The 15,522-nt window shown below is 39.6% G+C and overlaps 1 protein-coding gene across 3 annotated transcripts in view; it reads right to left on the minus strand.

Annotated features, from left to right (window-relative positions):
* Positions 1–15,522, minus strand: part of LOC140200080 (F-BAR and double SH3 domains protein 2-like) — a 245,379-nt gene that overhangs the window by 59,748 nt on the left and 170,109 nt on the right. For 2 of the 3 annotated variants that reach the window (XM_072262822.1, XM_072262820.1), the window contains exons 10-11: positions 9,605–9,700; positions 4,258–4,329 (exon numbers count right to left, since the gene is read on the minus strand). In XM_072262822.1, coding sequence (XP_072118923.1) covers positions 4,258–4,329; positions 9,605–9,700 — 168 coding nt within the window. The remainder of the gene's footprint in view (positions 1–4,257; positions 4,330–9,604; positions 9,701–15,522) is intronic. The other variant, XM_072262821.1, reaches the window with a different exon arrangement.

The following is a 15,522-nucleotide window of genomic DNA, read 5'->3' on the forward strand; positions in this document are numbered from 1 at the left end:
GGAATTTGGGTATTGAAGGGACTATATTTGGAGGAATGCAGGCACCTTATATGATTATAGGGACATTGATAGACCAGTAGCCAATGCAGATCGGCAAATATCTGAGGACAATGCAAGGTAAGAGAAAAAACTTTTAGTTGAGGTCTGATTATTTAAATAGATCAAACAGGAAAGAATCAGAATAGCTGATTCTGGGGTTAACAAAAGCAGTAATAAAATCTTTTATAAGGTAAAATCTTTTATGACGAGAAACTGTTTTTCCCAGAGAGTGGTGAATCTGTGGAATTCTCTGCCCCAGGGAAGCACTTGAGGCTTCCTCACTAAATATATTTCAGAAACAGTTAGATAGGTTTTTACACAGTAAGGGAATTAAGGGTTATGGGGAAAAGGCAGGTAGATGGAGCTGAGTTTACGGACAGATCAGCCATGATCTTATTGAATGGAGGGACAGACTCGATGGGCCAGATGGCCTACTCCTGCTCCTATTTCTTATGTAAAGATAAAAGAAATTAAAGAATTTATATAAGTAATGATATTAGCAATTTCAGTTTTCATGAAAAATAACATTTGAATACCTCATAAAAAAGATAGCTGGTACTGAATTCATAACTCTCTGATTAAGGAAAAAACTATGCAGCGGCCATGAAAAAAACCCTCCATATTTGGTTGGTGATATTATCTGTGAAAGAAAACTCATATTTCCATTGATGTATAATGAAGTGTCAGAAGTCAAAATAGCAGAAGTAGTTCATTCCTCTGCAGAAAGCCTATTAGCTACAGTGGAAGCCAAGACGTTAAAGGAAATGCGTAATAAGGACCTCGTGTACCTCTAATACTTGGCTAGAATAAACACAAGCTAATAGTATACTTACTTAAATTAGCTGTTATTTGGAAGTGCCATAATATCCAGGAACCAAATGACTACAATAAATAGAATTCCTGTAAATTTCATAATGTTACTAATCTGATAGGCATTAAAATAATTTACAGTTTTGTGCATTCAACTATATGGCTTCCAACTCAAATTTAAAATAAGGACCTCTCATTTGTAGGTTATGAATTTCATTTAAGTCACAACTAACCCTCTGACTAAAATGAACATTCACACTCAACCATATAGTATATGAAAGGCATGCTATTATATTTGAGTTGGTGGGAGGAGAAGTGAACTAGGAGTGGGTAAAGGTTAGAGTGGTAGAGCGGAGTAGGAGTTGAAGAGGGAACATGCGGCACTTTTTCTTCTAGTGCAAGTTGCTCTCTGGCCTTGTATTACAACCTGATTGCTGTAGAATGTGGCTTTCAATAATTAAACACAGAATGTTAGTAATTTAAACTACTTCACGCTTACGGAGCAGTTGGAATTTTCTGCTATTATTTGGCAGTACAAGTAATAAATAAGCACTCTAATGTGCAATTCATGCCAATTATATCCATGTTCTGTGACACCAAACCTTTTATCTTGTTATTACTAGTAATCCAACAAACTATTTTATTTTTTAGGAAGAGGATACATCATGGCTTCTAATTATATTTTAGAACATAATACATAGGAGCAGAATTAAGCTATTCGGCCCATTAAGTTTGTTCATTCATTCTATCACGGCTGATATGTTTTAGATATTACATATTTTAGATAGGTAACTATTGATAAAAGTATTTTACCAAGATGTCTTGAGAATTACTGATTACTATCCCAAAAACTGGCTCACTATTACAGTTACAGAATAGAGTCATAGAAAAATACAGCCCCAAACAGGCCCTTCAGCCCATCTAGTCTGTGCTTTGTCCCATTGACCTGCACCCAGACCATAGCTCTCCATATACCTGTCCAACTCTCTTAAATGTTGAAAACGAGCTCAATGCACGGCTTGTGCTGGCAGCTTGCTCCACACTCTCACAACCCTGAGTAAAGAAGGTTGAAGTTTCCCCTCATGTTCCCCTTAATCTTTTCACCTTTCACCCTTAATCTATCCTGTATGTAGGTGACCAAAACTGCACACAATACTCCAAATTTGGCCCCACTAATGTCTTATACAACTCCAGCATAACATCCCATCTACTGTGCTCAATAAGTTGATTTATAAAGGCCAATGTGCCAAAAACTTTTACGACCCTATCTATCCGTAACGTCACTTTCAATGAATTATGGACCTGTACTCCCAGATCCCTTTGTTTTACCGCACTCCTCAGTGCCTTAATGTTCACTGTGTAAGACCTACCCTGGTTGGTCCTACTGAAGTGCAATACCGCGCACTTGTTTGTATTTTTCAGCCCATCTTTCTGGCTGGTCCAGATCCCACTGCAAGCTCGGATAGTCTTCCTTGCTGACCACTGTACCCCCAATCTTGGTGTCACCCGCAAATCTACTGATCCAGTTAACATTATCATCCAGACCATTGATATAGATGACAAACAAACACAGACTCAGCACCAATCCCTGCGGCATTCCACTAGTTACAGGCTTCCAGTCAGAGAGACAACCATCTACTACCACACATAAAAGTTGCTGGTGAACGCAGCAGGCCAGGCAGCATCTACTACAACTCTCAGTTTCTCCCACAAAAGCCAATGTCTAATACAATTTACTACCTCATCCTGAATGCCAAAACGATTGAACCTTCTTGACCAACTTCTCATGCAGGACCTTGTCAAATGCCTTCTAGGTCCATGTAGACACATCCACTGCCTTGCCTTCATCAACTTTCCTGGTAACTTCCTCGAAAAACTCTAAGATTGGTTAGACACAACCTATCATATACAAAGCCATGCGACTATCCCTAATTAGTCTATGTCTATCAAAATACTCATACATCCAGTCCCTTAGAATACCTTCCAAAACTTTCCCACTACTGATGGCTCACCAGCTAATAATTTCCTGGTTTACGTTTATAGCCGTTCTTAAACAGCAGAACAACAATAGCTCTCCTCTAATCCTTGGGTACCTCAGCTGTCGCTAAGGATGATTTAAGTACCTCTGCGAGGGCCGCTGCAATTTCTACACTTGTCTCCCACGTGGTTTGAGGGAACATTTTGTCAGGTCCTGGGGATGTATCAACCCTAACTTGCTTCAAGACAGTAAACACCTCCTCCTCTATATTCTGTAAAGGGTCCATGACTTCACTGCCACTTTGCTTCACTTCTGTAGACTCTGTGTCCGTTTACCAAGCAAACACAGGTGCAAAAAATCCTTTTAAGATCTCCACCCTCTCTTTTGGCTCCATGCATATATTACCATTCTGACCTTCCAGAGGACCAATCTTGTCCCTTGCAATCCTTTTGTTTTTAACATAGCTGTAGAATCCTTTCGGATTCTCCTGCACCTTGTCTGCTAGGGCAACCTCATGCTTTTTTTTTAGCCCTCCTGATTTATTTCTCAAGTGTTCTCCTGCATTTCTTATAATCCATAAGCATCTCATTTGTTCCTACCTGCTTCAGCCTGCTATGCACCACCTTTTTTTTCTTAACGATCACCCTATTTAATGTACATAAACAGCTTGATCACTACGTAATGGGCATAATCATCATAATCATCTATGAAGAAATTTGAGGCCTAGGCTTTCGTGGCACAAGACTTCAGATGGAAAAATAGCTGTACCTTTAGAGGCAAAAATATTAAAACAACATTTCTAATTGCAGGTCATAGGAGGAAATCAGTGAAAACTAAGTAATCCATTAAGGATGACTGCAATAATTGTAAGCACAAGTACATTATCAATGATATCTCTGACCACAACAAAACTTTAAGAATATTAAGTATTAATACATATTAAGTTATTCAATTATAAGGCAAATGGAAATTGTTTTGCAATCAAATAACATTTGTATTGATTAGTTGGCTACATGCCTAATTCCTATTAGCATCCTGAAAGCTTATGCCTCCATGCAAATAACAAGGGAGCAACACAACTGCAAAACATACTATGCCAGGCTGTGATACAAAGAGAACCCAATCTATATAAATTATGCATAATGCTACTTACTGGAATTCAGTGGAACAATCTTTGACATATTTATAGCACATCTGGAGCACTGCCAAATTTAATCGAGCAATATTAAAAGTTCCCAAGTGAAATACATGTATTCCATATTTTATTGTAAGTGCCAATTCGCAAGCTTCCGGTATTTATGCAATAATGGTTAGGTAGCACAGCCTCCAAGAGCTATTGTTGCTGCCCTTCATAAGATGTCATTTACTCCACATGCACACCAAACCTTCACCACAGGACATCAAGTACACCAAGAAGTGTGTGTGTGTACCTCTGTTAAAGTCATTCTCAGAGTGCTGATGGGTGAGAGGTCAATATCCACAAGCTGCACGGTGTTAAAACTCTGAACAACAGAAATGCGATTAGGACAAAATGGACATGTTAGTTTCAACAAACAGTGCAGTTAGAATAAAGGCAGAACAAATAACGAAGCATCTGGATTATTCATAAACAAAAGGGATTCTGCAGATACTGACATCTCCAGTAACACACAAAATGCTGGAAGTGAGTCAGGCAGCATCTATGAAGAGTTATCATTTCTCAGTCCGAAATGTTGACTGTTTATTCCCCTCCATAGATACTGCCTGAGTTACTCCAGCATCTTGTGTGAGGTACTCATTCTTTTTCTTACCTTACACTAATCCATCTAACCACTCCAACACAATACACTATAATCACATCAAACCAAATTCAAAGACAAAGCTAAAATCTGAAAAATAACAACTGACAATTGACTGATGTTCAATTTACTGTCAAAATAATTTAAATTAAGAGAAGGGTAGCTTTATGGGAAGCAATATGGGAGCCCAAGCATGGGAGGATGAACCCTGGGCACCCTCCCAAGACTATGGTCAACATGCTCCTAGAAGACAGCGGCGCGGCTAATGTAGATGAACTGAACACACTGATGAGGGAGAGGGAGAAGTGGAGAGTCCATCATCGTGCCTGACGCCGGCCCCCTAGGCCTGAGTCGACATAGTAGTAGCAGTAGTAGTAGTAGTTTTATTTTCCCTATACATCCACATGCGCAGAAAAGGGAAAATTTTCTTTAAACCAAACTTGGACATACAGTATATGCATTGCATAGGCACAAGAAAGTTCATTTTAGATGAAAAAGTGCTTGATAAAACAGTGAATGTAAGTATGCTAACTAACTGATGTTGATATTTACTATTAATTTCAGTGCTGATATGGGAAAATGAATGTTGGAATAAAGCTTTTTAATTAACATTAACACAAAATACATCTGTCAACAAGTGATTAGATGAAGTCAAAGAAATAAAAATTATACAAGAGTAAAATGGAAGATTTCAGATGCTTAGGCTTACTTTAGTAAAGACATGGCCCAAACAAAACAAGGAACAAGTTCTCAATAATCCTGTTTAGAAACTATACAACAAAGTTAGGAAAAGAATGGAAGGAGCGGGTGTGATTGCACTCATTAAAATGATGTCACAGTTCTCAACGGAAAGGACATACAAATTAGAAAAGCTAAAAGAAGATATGAGGTTGCTTTGGCAAGTAAGGTGAAAATAAATCCCAAGAGTTTCTACAGTTATATCAATAGCAAAACAATAGTGAGGGATAAAATTGGTCCCTTAGAGAATCAGAGTGGACAGCTATGTGTGCAGCCAAAAGAGATGGGGGAGATTCTGAACAATTTCTTTTCTTTGGTATTCACTAAGGAGAAGGATATTGAATTGTGTAAGATAAGGGAAACAGGTAGGGAAATTATGGAAACTATGATGATTAAAGAAGAGGAAGTACTGGCGCTTTTAAGGAATATAAAAGTGGATAAGTCTCCAGGTCCTGACAGGATATTCCCTAGGACCTTGAGGGTAGTGTGGAAATAGCAGGGGCTCTTGACAGAAATATTTCAAATGTCATTAGAAATGGGGTTGTGCCGGAGGACTGGCGTATTGCTCATGTTGTTCCATTGTTTAAAAAGGGTTCTAAGAGTAAACCTAGCAATTATCTGCCTGTGAGTTTGACGTCATGGTGGGTAAATTGATGGAATGTATTCTTAGAGATAGTATATATAATTATCTGGATAGACAGGGTCTGATTAGGAACAGTCAACATGGATTTGTGCGTGGAAGGTCATGTTTGACAAATCTTATTGAATGTTTTGAAGAGGTTACTAGGAAAGTTGACGAGGGTAAGGCGGTGGATGTTGTCTATATGGACTTCAGTAAGGCCTTTGACAAGGTTACACACGGAAGGTTAGTTAGGAAGGTTCAATCGTTAGGTATTAATATTGAAGTAGTAAAATGGATTCAGCAGTGGCTGGATGGGAGACGCCAGAGAGTAGTGGTGGATAACTGTTTGTCAGATTGGAGGCTGGTGACTAGTGGTGTGCCTCAGGAATCTGTACTGGGTCCAATGTTGTTTGTCATATACATTAATGATCTGGATGATGGGGTGGTAAATTGGATTAGTAAGTATGCAGATGATACTAAGGTAGGTGGAGTTGTGGATAATGAAGTAGGTTTTCAAAGCTTGCAGAGAGATTTAGGCCAGTTAGAAGAGTGGGCTGAAAGATGGCAGATGGAGTTTAATGCTGATAAGTGTGAGGTGCTAGATTTTGATAGGACTAATCAAAATAGGACATACATGGTAAATGGTAGGGCATTGAAGAATGCAGTAGAACAGAAGGATCTAGGAATAATGGTGCATAGTTCCCTGAAGGTGGAATCTCATGTGGACAGGGTGGTGAACAACGCTTTTGGTATGCTGGCCTTTTTAAATCACAGCATTGAGTATAGGAGTTGGGATGTAATGTTGAAATTGTACAAGGCATTGGTGAGGCCAAATTTGGAGTATTGTGTACAGTTCTGGTCACCGAATTATAGGAAAGATGTCAACAAAATGGAGAGAGTACAGAGAAGATTTACTAGAATGTTACCTGGGTTTCATCACCTCAGTTACAGAGAAAGGTTGAACAAGTTGGGTTTTTATTCTTTGGAACGAAGAAGGTTGAGGGGGGACTTGATAGAGGTATTTAAGATTATGAGGGGGATAGATAGAGTTGACATGGATATACTTTTTCCATTGAGAGTGGGGGAGATTCAAACAAGAGGACATGAGTTGAGAGTTAAAGGGCAAAAGTTTAGGGGTAACACGAGGGGGAACTTCTTTACTCAGAGAGTGGTAGCTGTGTGGAACAAGCTTCCAGCAGAAGTGGTTGAAGGTTCGATGTTGTCATTTCAAGTTAAATTGGACAACTATATGGATAGGAAAGGAATGCAGGGTTATGGGCTGAGTGCAGGTCAATGGGACTAGGTGAGAGTAAGAGTTCGGCACAGACTAGAAGGGCTGAGATGGCCTGTTTCCGTGCTGTAATTGTTATATGGTTAGTGCACTAAATGGCTTTGTAACTACTTTCTGTGAGTTAATGACTCACAAGGAAGACGGTACATACCATAAAGTATGCAGGAAGTTACTCAGTTAATATTTAAAGTGGTCATTAAAGCTGTGATAAAAATTAAAACTAATAGGGAAGCATAGAAATATTACAAGAGAAGATGATCTGGTAATATTAAATTGAGTGCTAAAACACTTTATACTTTTATAAATTAGGAGGGGTGCTGTAAAAATGGATGGACCAATTACACAGAGGTAAACAACATGTCCAAAGCTCTAAATGCATAATTTGCAAAAACAGAGACAATCTTTCAAATCTCCCTGGATACGGGAATATTTGGAGGATTGGAGTGTGGCTGATGTTAGCTACTATTCACAAGGCGGAACAGGGAAATGCCAAGAAAATACAGGCTAGGCAGCCCTGTACAGGTTATTGGAAACATAAAAAGGCAAAATAGAGTTTCACTTGAAAGGCATATATTATTTATATAGGTGATATGTAAAAATGAATGTTGGAATAAAGCTTTTTAACTATCCTTAACATAAAAACATGAGTGAATTTGCTAAAAGCAATACATTTCTGATATTCTCAACCGAATTCTTTGATGAGGTACTAGAGAGAATCATCTGCGGCAAATAATATTTTCCCCATAAAAGTGGCAACAATGACCATCTGTAACAAAAAGGCTTAACCATCTATACCTGCCAATGGCAAAGCCATTGAATGTTAAGTCCTTTACTACAAAAACTCTGATGGTCATATTAAATGGACTACAAATATTGTGGCTAGGAAAGCAGGCCAGAGGTTGGGTCATTCCTGAATCACCTCTTCAAACCCCGAAGCCTTTGTATCACGCAAGGCACAAGTTAGAAATGTGATAGCATATCCTCCACTTGACTCTGTGCTTTTAGCTCCAACAAGAAGCCCAATACTACCTAGGTCAAAACACCCATGACTAGCAACCCATGCACCACCCTGGACATTCATTCTTTCCATTAACCAGCATATAGTTATGGCAGTGTAGAAAGTCCAGAAAATGCACCACTTTCTTGCCCGTTCTACTCTAAAAGCATCTTTCAAGCCTGCATCAACTATTACCAAGGAGGACAAAGGCAACAGGTGCACGGCAATTTGTTGCACACCATCTAGATTTTAGAAATACACTCAATGGCCATTTTATTAGGTACACCTGTAGACCAGGTTGTTTATGAAAATATATACACAGCCAATCATGTGGCAGCAGCTCAATGCATAAACACATGTAGACATGGCCAAGAGGTTCATTTGTTGCTGACTGCATCAGAAAGGGGAAGAAATATGATCTAAGTACTGTATCTTTGACTATGGAATAATTGTTGGTGGCAGATGGGGAGGTTTGAGTATACCAGAAACTGCTGGTCTCCTGGCATTTTCATGCACATTTTGCACAGTTTACAGAGAATACTGTAAAAAAACAAAAACAAAAAAAAAAATCCAGTGAGTGGTACTTTTATGGGTCAAAACACCTCGTTTATGACAGAGGTCAGAGGAGCCAGATTGGTTCAAGCTGACAGTGACTCAGATAACCACATGTTACAATAGTGGCACGTAGAGCATGTCAAACCTGAAGTGAATGGGCCATAGCAGCAAAAAACTATGAACATACATTCAGTGCCACTTTACTCGGTATAAGAGGTACCTAATAGAGTGGCCACTGAGTATATATTGCTGGTTTATCATCACTGTAATTGAATCTTGGAACTTCCTATCCAACTGCACTCTAAGGGCATCTCCACCAGAAGCTCCAAGGGCAATTGGAGTGAGGGAATAAATGCTGGCCTTAGCAGCAACACCACCAAGATCATGAGCAATTAAACTGCTCTGTAAGATTAAATAGTGAACACATTCAAATTATAACCTGTTAAATAAACCAAAGGGGATTTACTTCTGCTGCCATGTGAGATGACACCATCATGAGCAAGTTTCGCTTTTTCCTCAACCTTGGTTCTCATTGGTAGAGTATAATTTAGTTACAGCTGCTTCCCAATTTGTAAAAAAATATAAAAATTTTAGCAGCTACCTTATTATCCTTCAAGTATTATTGTTGGTTTCATCGTCCATGCTTCAGGAATCTATTCTCAAAAGTCGAATAACTGATTTTACTCTGTGCATCACACAAACAACAAACCTATCAATCATTTAAGTTAAATCAGCTCCAGTACACTTAAGAGCATCTTAACCATTAAAATAATATTTCTGAATAAATAAATCTTACCGTATCATTATCACTTGGCTGGAACTGGAATGACTGTGGCTTTTGGAAAATTGGGTTTTCTTGGAGAAAAAGCTGCAGATTGTAATCTTGTAATCCCTGAAATAAATTTATCATAAAATACTATTTTCAATTCATCAAAGGTATTTAAGCAATGACTGCTATAACAGCTTTTGAAAAAATATATGGAAACCATATATCCTTTGTATAGCAGACCGATGTGTTCCCAGGTAATAAATGGGTATCGTTTTCTCAGATGTCCTTAAGTCAATTTGGTCTACAACTTGGAAAATATACACAAATCACTTGATATGGTAAACATACCTCACCAGTATGTTAAAGAATTGTATCAAAAGCACACAAGACTGATAAGAACAATAGCTAAAAATGCTATTTATAGGAACGAACATATGAGCTTGTGGTATACTTTTGAATTTAATAACATTCTGGGAGCTCATTCTTATTTGGTAGGGCTTTCCATATGTTGGCTGTTCTTAACTTATTCAATCTGTGATAAATTAACCCTTTACCTGATGACTGAGAGCACATTTATAATTTCTCCAAAACTATACTGGCAAGATTATTTTCATTAAGTTAAAAGAGTTAGGACAATCAGCAAAACAAAACAAATACAACACTAATCAAGTCACATCCCAAATATAATATACTGCAAGGCAAAAATAGGTTGAAGAACTTTAGATTCTAACTGTTGGAAAGCTAGCAATCAGTTTCACTGTTTCATGGGAGCAGAATCAACAGAACGAGATTGAGAGCAGTTTAATATTGAGGGCTTTGTCTTCTAATTTCAGTAGTAGCCATCTGCAAAATGTGATTCTAGGGAAAATAATAGGTTTAGTAGAAACGCAGAAGCAAAACAGCCAACAAATTTCAAGAAATTAACTTTCAAAACCTTAAAGTCAGCTTGTCACATTAGAATTAATTTTAAAATTGTATAGGAATTTCTGCTCTCAATGAAAATACACAAAGATCTACAATGACTTTGTCCTATAATTAAACATTAGCAAGTACTGCGCAAATTACACATAAGATTAAAGTTTACTGAAAGGTTTCTCTCTGACCCTTTTAAAATCAACTAGAAGGCAGATTCTTGCATTCATTTTCTTTTATCCATCTACATGTTTTGTCTTTCAAAAGCTTTATTGGCTGATTCAACTCCCATCAAGTTGTTTAATTTATATGCTTGAACCAGGTGAAAAATTCAAATTGCTACAATGTTGTAAATTTCATTAGGTCATCAAAATCCTTCATGAAAGGGAAATGCAAACACGAGGAAATCTGCAGATGCTGGAATTTCAAGCAACACACATAAAAGTTGCTGGTGAATGCATCAGGCCAGGCAGCATCTCTAGGAAGAGGTACAGTCGATGTTTTGGGCCGACACCCTTCGTCAGGACTAACTGAAAGAAGAGCTAGTAAGAGATTTGAAAGTGGGAAGGGGAGGGGGAGATCCAAAATGATAGGAGAAGACAAAAGGGGGAGGGATGGAGCCAAGAGCTGGACAGTTGAATGGCAAAAGGGATATAAGAGGATCATGGGACAGGAGGACTAGGGAGAAAGAATGGGGGGGGGGGAACCAGAGGATGGGCAAGGGGTATAGTGAGAGGGATAGAGGGAGAAAAAGGAGAGAGAAAGTGAGAGAAAGAATGTGTATATAAATAAATAACGGATGGGGTACGAGGGGGAGGTGGGGCATTAGCGGAAGTTTGAGAAGTCAATGTTCATGCCATCAGGTTGGGGGCTACCCAGACGGAATATAAGGTGTTGGTCCTCCAGTAGCAGGCAGGCAAACCCAGGGCAAAAATCAAAAAAGGGCCACTTTTCAACATAATTGTATAAGGGCTAAGAGTGTTGTAAAAGCAAGCCTGAAGGCTTTGTGTGTCAATGCAAAGAGCATTCGTAACAAGGTAGATGAATTGAAAGTGAAGGTAGTTATTAATGAATATGATATAGTTGGGATCACAGAGACATGGCTCCAGGGTGACCAAGGATGGGAGCTCAACATACAGGGATATTCAATATTCAGGAGGGATAGACATGAAAGAAAAGGAGGTGGGGTAGCATTGCTGGTTAGAGAGGAGATTAACGCAATAGAAAGGAAGGACATTAGCCGGGAGGATGTGGAATCGATATGGGTAGAGCTGCATAACACTAAGGGGCAGGAAACGCTGGTGGGAGTTGTGTACAGGCCACCTAACAGTAGTAGTGAGGTTGGGGATGGCATTAAACAGGAAATTAGAAATGCGTGCAATAAAGGAACAGCAGTTATAATGAGTAACTTCAATCTACATATAGATTGGGTGAACCAAACTGGTAAGGGTGCTAAGGAAGAGGATTTCTTGGAATGTATGCGGGATGGTTTTCTGAACCAACATGTCGAGGAACCAACTAGAGAGCAGGCCATTCTAGATTGGGTATTGAGCAATGAGGAAGGGTTAATTAGCAATCTTGTCGTGAGAGGCCCCTTGGGTAAGAGTGACCATAATATTTTACTTTATACTTTATTGTCACCAAATAATTGATACTAGAACGTACAATCATCACAGCGATATTTGATTCTGTGCTTCCCGCTCCCTGGATCACAAATATTAAATATTAAAAATAGTAAAAAATTAGTAAATATTAAAAATTTAAATTATAAATCATAAATAGAAAATAGAAAAATGAAAAGTAAGGTAGTGCAAAAAAACCGAGAGGCAGGTCCGGATGTTTAGAGGGTACAGCCCAGATCTGGGTCAGGATCCGCTCAGCAATCTTATCACAGTTGGAAAGAAGCTGTTCCCAAATCTGGCTGTACGAGTCTTCAAGCTTTTGAGCCTTCTCCGGGAAGGAAGGGGGATGAAAAGTGTGTAATATGGTTGAATTCTTCATTAAGATGGAGAGTGACATAGTTAATTCAGAAACAAAGGTTCTGAACTGAAAGAAGGGTAACTTTGAAGGTATGAGACGTGAATTAGCTAAGATAGACTGGCAAATGACACTTAAAGGGTTGACGGTGGATATGCAATGGCAAGCATTTAAAGATCGCATGGATGAACTACAACAATTGTTCATCCCAGTTTGGCAAAAGAATAAACCAGGGAAGGTAGTGCACCCGTGGCTGACAAGGGAAATTAGGGATAGTATCAATTCCAAAGAAGAAACATACAAATTATCCAGAAAAAGCAGCACACCTGAGGACTGGGAGAAATTCAGAGTCCAGCAGAGGAGGACAAAGGGCTTAATTAGGAAAGGGAAAAAAGATTATGAGAGAAAACTGGCAGGGAACATAAAAACTAACTGTAAAAGCTTTTATAGATATGTGAAAAGAAAAAGATTGGTTAAGACAAATGTAAGTCCCTTACAGTCAGAAACAGGTGAATTAATTGATCATGGGGATCTTGGGGAATGGCAGATCAATTGAATAACTACTTTGGTTCTGTCTTCACTAAGGAGGACAGAAGTAATCTTCCAGAAACAGTAGGGGACCGAGGGTCTAGTGAGATGGAGGAACTGAGGGAAGTACATGTTAGTAGGGAAGTGGTGTTAGGTAAATTGAAGGGATTAAAGGCAGATAAATCCCCAGGGGCAGATAGTCTGCATCCCAGAGTGCTTAAGGAAGTAGCCCAAGAAATAGTGGATGCATTAGTGATAATTTTTCAAAACTCTTTAGATTCTGGACTAGTTCCCGAGGATTGCAGGGTGGCTAATGTAACCCTGCTTTTTAAAAAAGGAGGGAGAGAGAAACCGGGGAATTATAGACCGGTTAGCCTAACATCGGTGGTGGGGAAAATGCTAGAGTCAGTTATCAAAGATGTGATAACAGCACACTTGGAAAGCGGTGAAATCATCGGACAAAGTCAGCATGGATTTGTGAAAGGAAAATCATGCTGACGAATCTCACAGAATTTTTTGAGAATGTAACTAGTAGAGTGGATAGGGGAGAACCAGTGGATGCGGTATATTTGGATTTTCAGAAGGCTTTTGACAAGGTCCCACACAGGAGATTAGTGTGCAAACTTAGAGCACTCGGTATTGGGGGTATGGTATTGATGTGGATAGAGAATTGGTCGGCAGACAGGAAGCAAAGAGTGGGAATAAACGGGACCTTTTCAGAATGGCAGGCAGTGACTAGTGGGGTACTGCAAGGCTCAGTGCTGGGACCCCAGTTGTTTACAATATATATTAATGACTTAGACGAGGGAATTAAATGCAGCATCTCCAAGTTTGCAGATGACACGAAGCTGGGCGGCAGTGTTAGCTGTGAGGAGAATGCTAAGAGGATGCAGAGTGACTTGGATAGGTTAGGTGAGTGGGCAAATTCATGGCAGACGCAATTTAATGTGGATAAATGTGAGGTTATCCACTTTGGTGGCAAAAACAGGAAAACAGATTATCTGAGTGGTGGACGATTAGGAAAAGGGGAGGTGCAACGAGACCTGGGTGTCATTATACACCGGTCATTGAAAGTGGGCATGCAGGTACAGCAGGCGGTGAAAAAGGTCAATGGTATGCTGGCATTCATAGCAAAAGGATTCGAGTACAGGAGCAGGGAGGTACTACTGTAGTTGTACAAGGCCTTGGTGAGAGCACACCTGGAGTATTGTGTGCAGTTTTTGGTCCTCTAATCTGAGGAAAGACATTCTTGCCATAGAGGGAGTACAAAGAAGGTTCACCAGATTGATTCCTGTGATGGCAGGACTTTCATATGAAGAAAGACTGGATCGACTCGGCTTATACTCGCTGGAATTTAGAAGATTGGGGGGGGATCTTATTGAACCGTATAAAATTCTAAAGGGATTGGACAGGCTAGATGCAGGAAGATTGTTCCCGATCTTGGGGAAGTCCAGAACGAGGGGTCACAGTTTAAGGATAAAGGGGAAGGCTTTTAGGACCGAGATGAGGAAAAACTTCACACAGAGAGTGGTGAATCTGTGGAATTCTCTGCCACAGGAAACAGTTGAGGCCAGTTCATTGGCTATATGGCCCTTGTGGCTAAAGGGATCAGGGGGTATGGAGAGCAGGCAGTTACAGGGTTCTGAGTTGGATGATCAGTCATGATCATACTGAATGGCGGTGCAGGCTCAAAGGGCCGAGTGGTCTACCCCTGCACCTATTTTCTATATTTCTAACCTGAGTGTGGCTTCACCTTTACAGTAGAGGAGGCCGTGGATAGACATATCAGAATGGGAATGGGACGTGGAACTAAAATGTGTGGCCACTGGGAGATCCTGCTTTCTCTGGCGGACAGAGCGTAGGTGTTCAGCAAAACAATCTCCCAGTCTGCGTCGGGTCTCTCCAATATATAGAAGGTAATATAAAGGGAAATGTTCATTCTTGCACAATATGACCAGCATGTGAATCTAGTTTCTCAGTATTTTGATGATTCTTCCTCCTCTGAGCTACTCTAGCACAAGTTAATCACTGCATAAAATGGCCACACTGATTTAAGTTAGAATGGATAAACTAATAATTGGGTAGCAAATGCACCCTCACAGTGTTACATATGGCAAATAAAAATGAGGCTGTTTAATTACATGCTTTTAGGTCTTTTACTGCTCTAGATTCAACCATCAGAAGGGCATATTAATCTCTCCTTACCAATTTCTGATGAGGGAGCGGGAGAAGTAGACAGTCTGTCATCGTGCCCGACACTGGCCCCTTAGGCCTGAGTCGACATAGTAGTAGTAGTAGTAGTAGTAATATGCAACTACATTTATAACATTTTTGGATTGGATTAGCCTTCACTAAGTTTCCACTCCAAAATTCTATGATTTTTCCTTACAAGGTGGCAGACATATCCAACTATCACCTGTTCCTATCACTAATGACCTTGAGGTGCCCTTATTAGCGCATATTTATTTATTTATTTAGAGATATAGCGTGGAACAGGCCCTTCCTGCACAATGAGCCTCGCCGTTCAG

This window comes from Mobula birostris, chromosome 7 (genome assembly GCF_030028105.1).
Source record: "Mobula birostris isolate sMobBir1 chromosome 7, sMobBir1.hap1, whole genome shotgun sequence".
NCBI classification, from domain to species: domain Eukaryota; kingdom Metazoa; phylum Chordata; class Chondrichthyes; order Myliobatiformes; family Myliobatidae; genus Mobula; species Mobula birostris.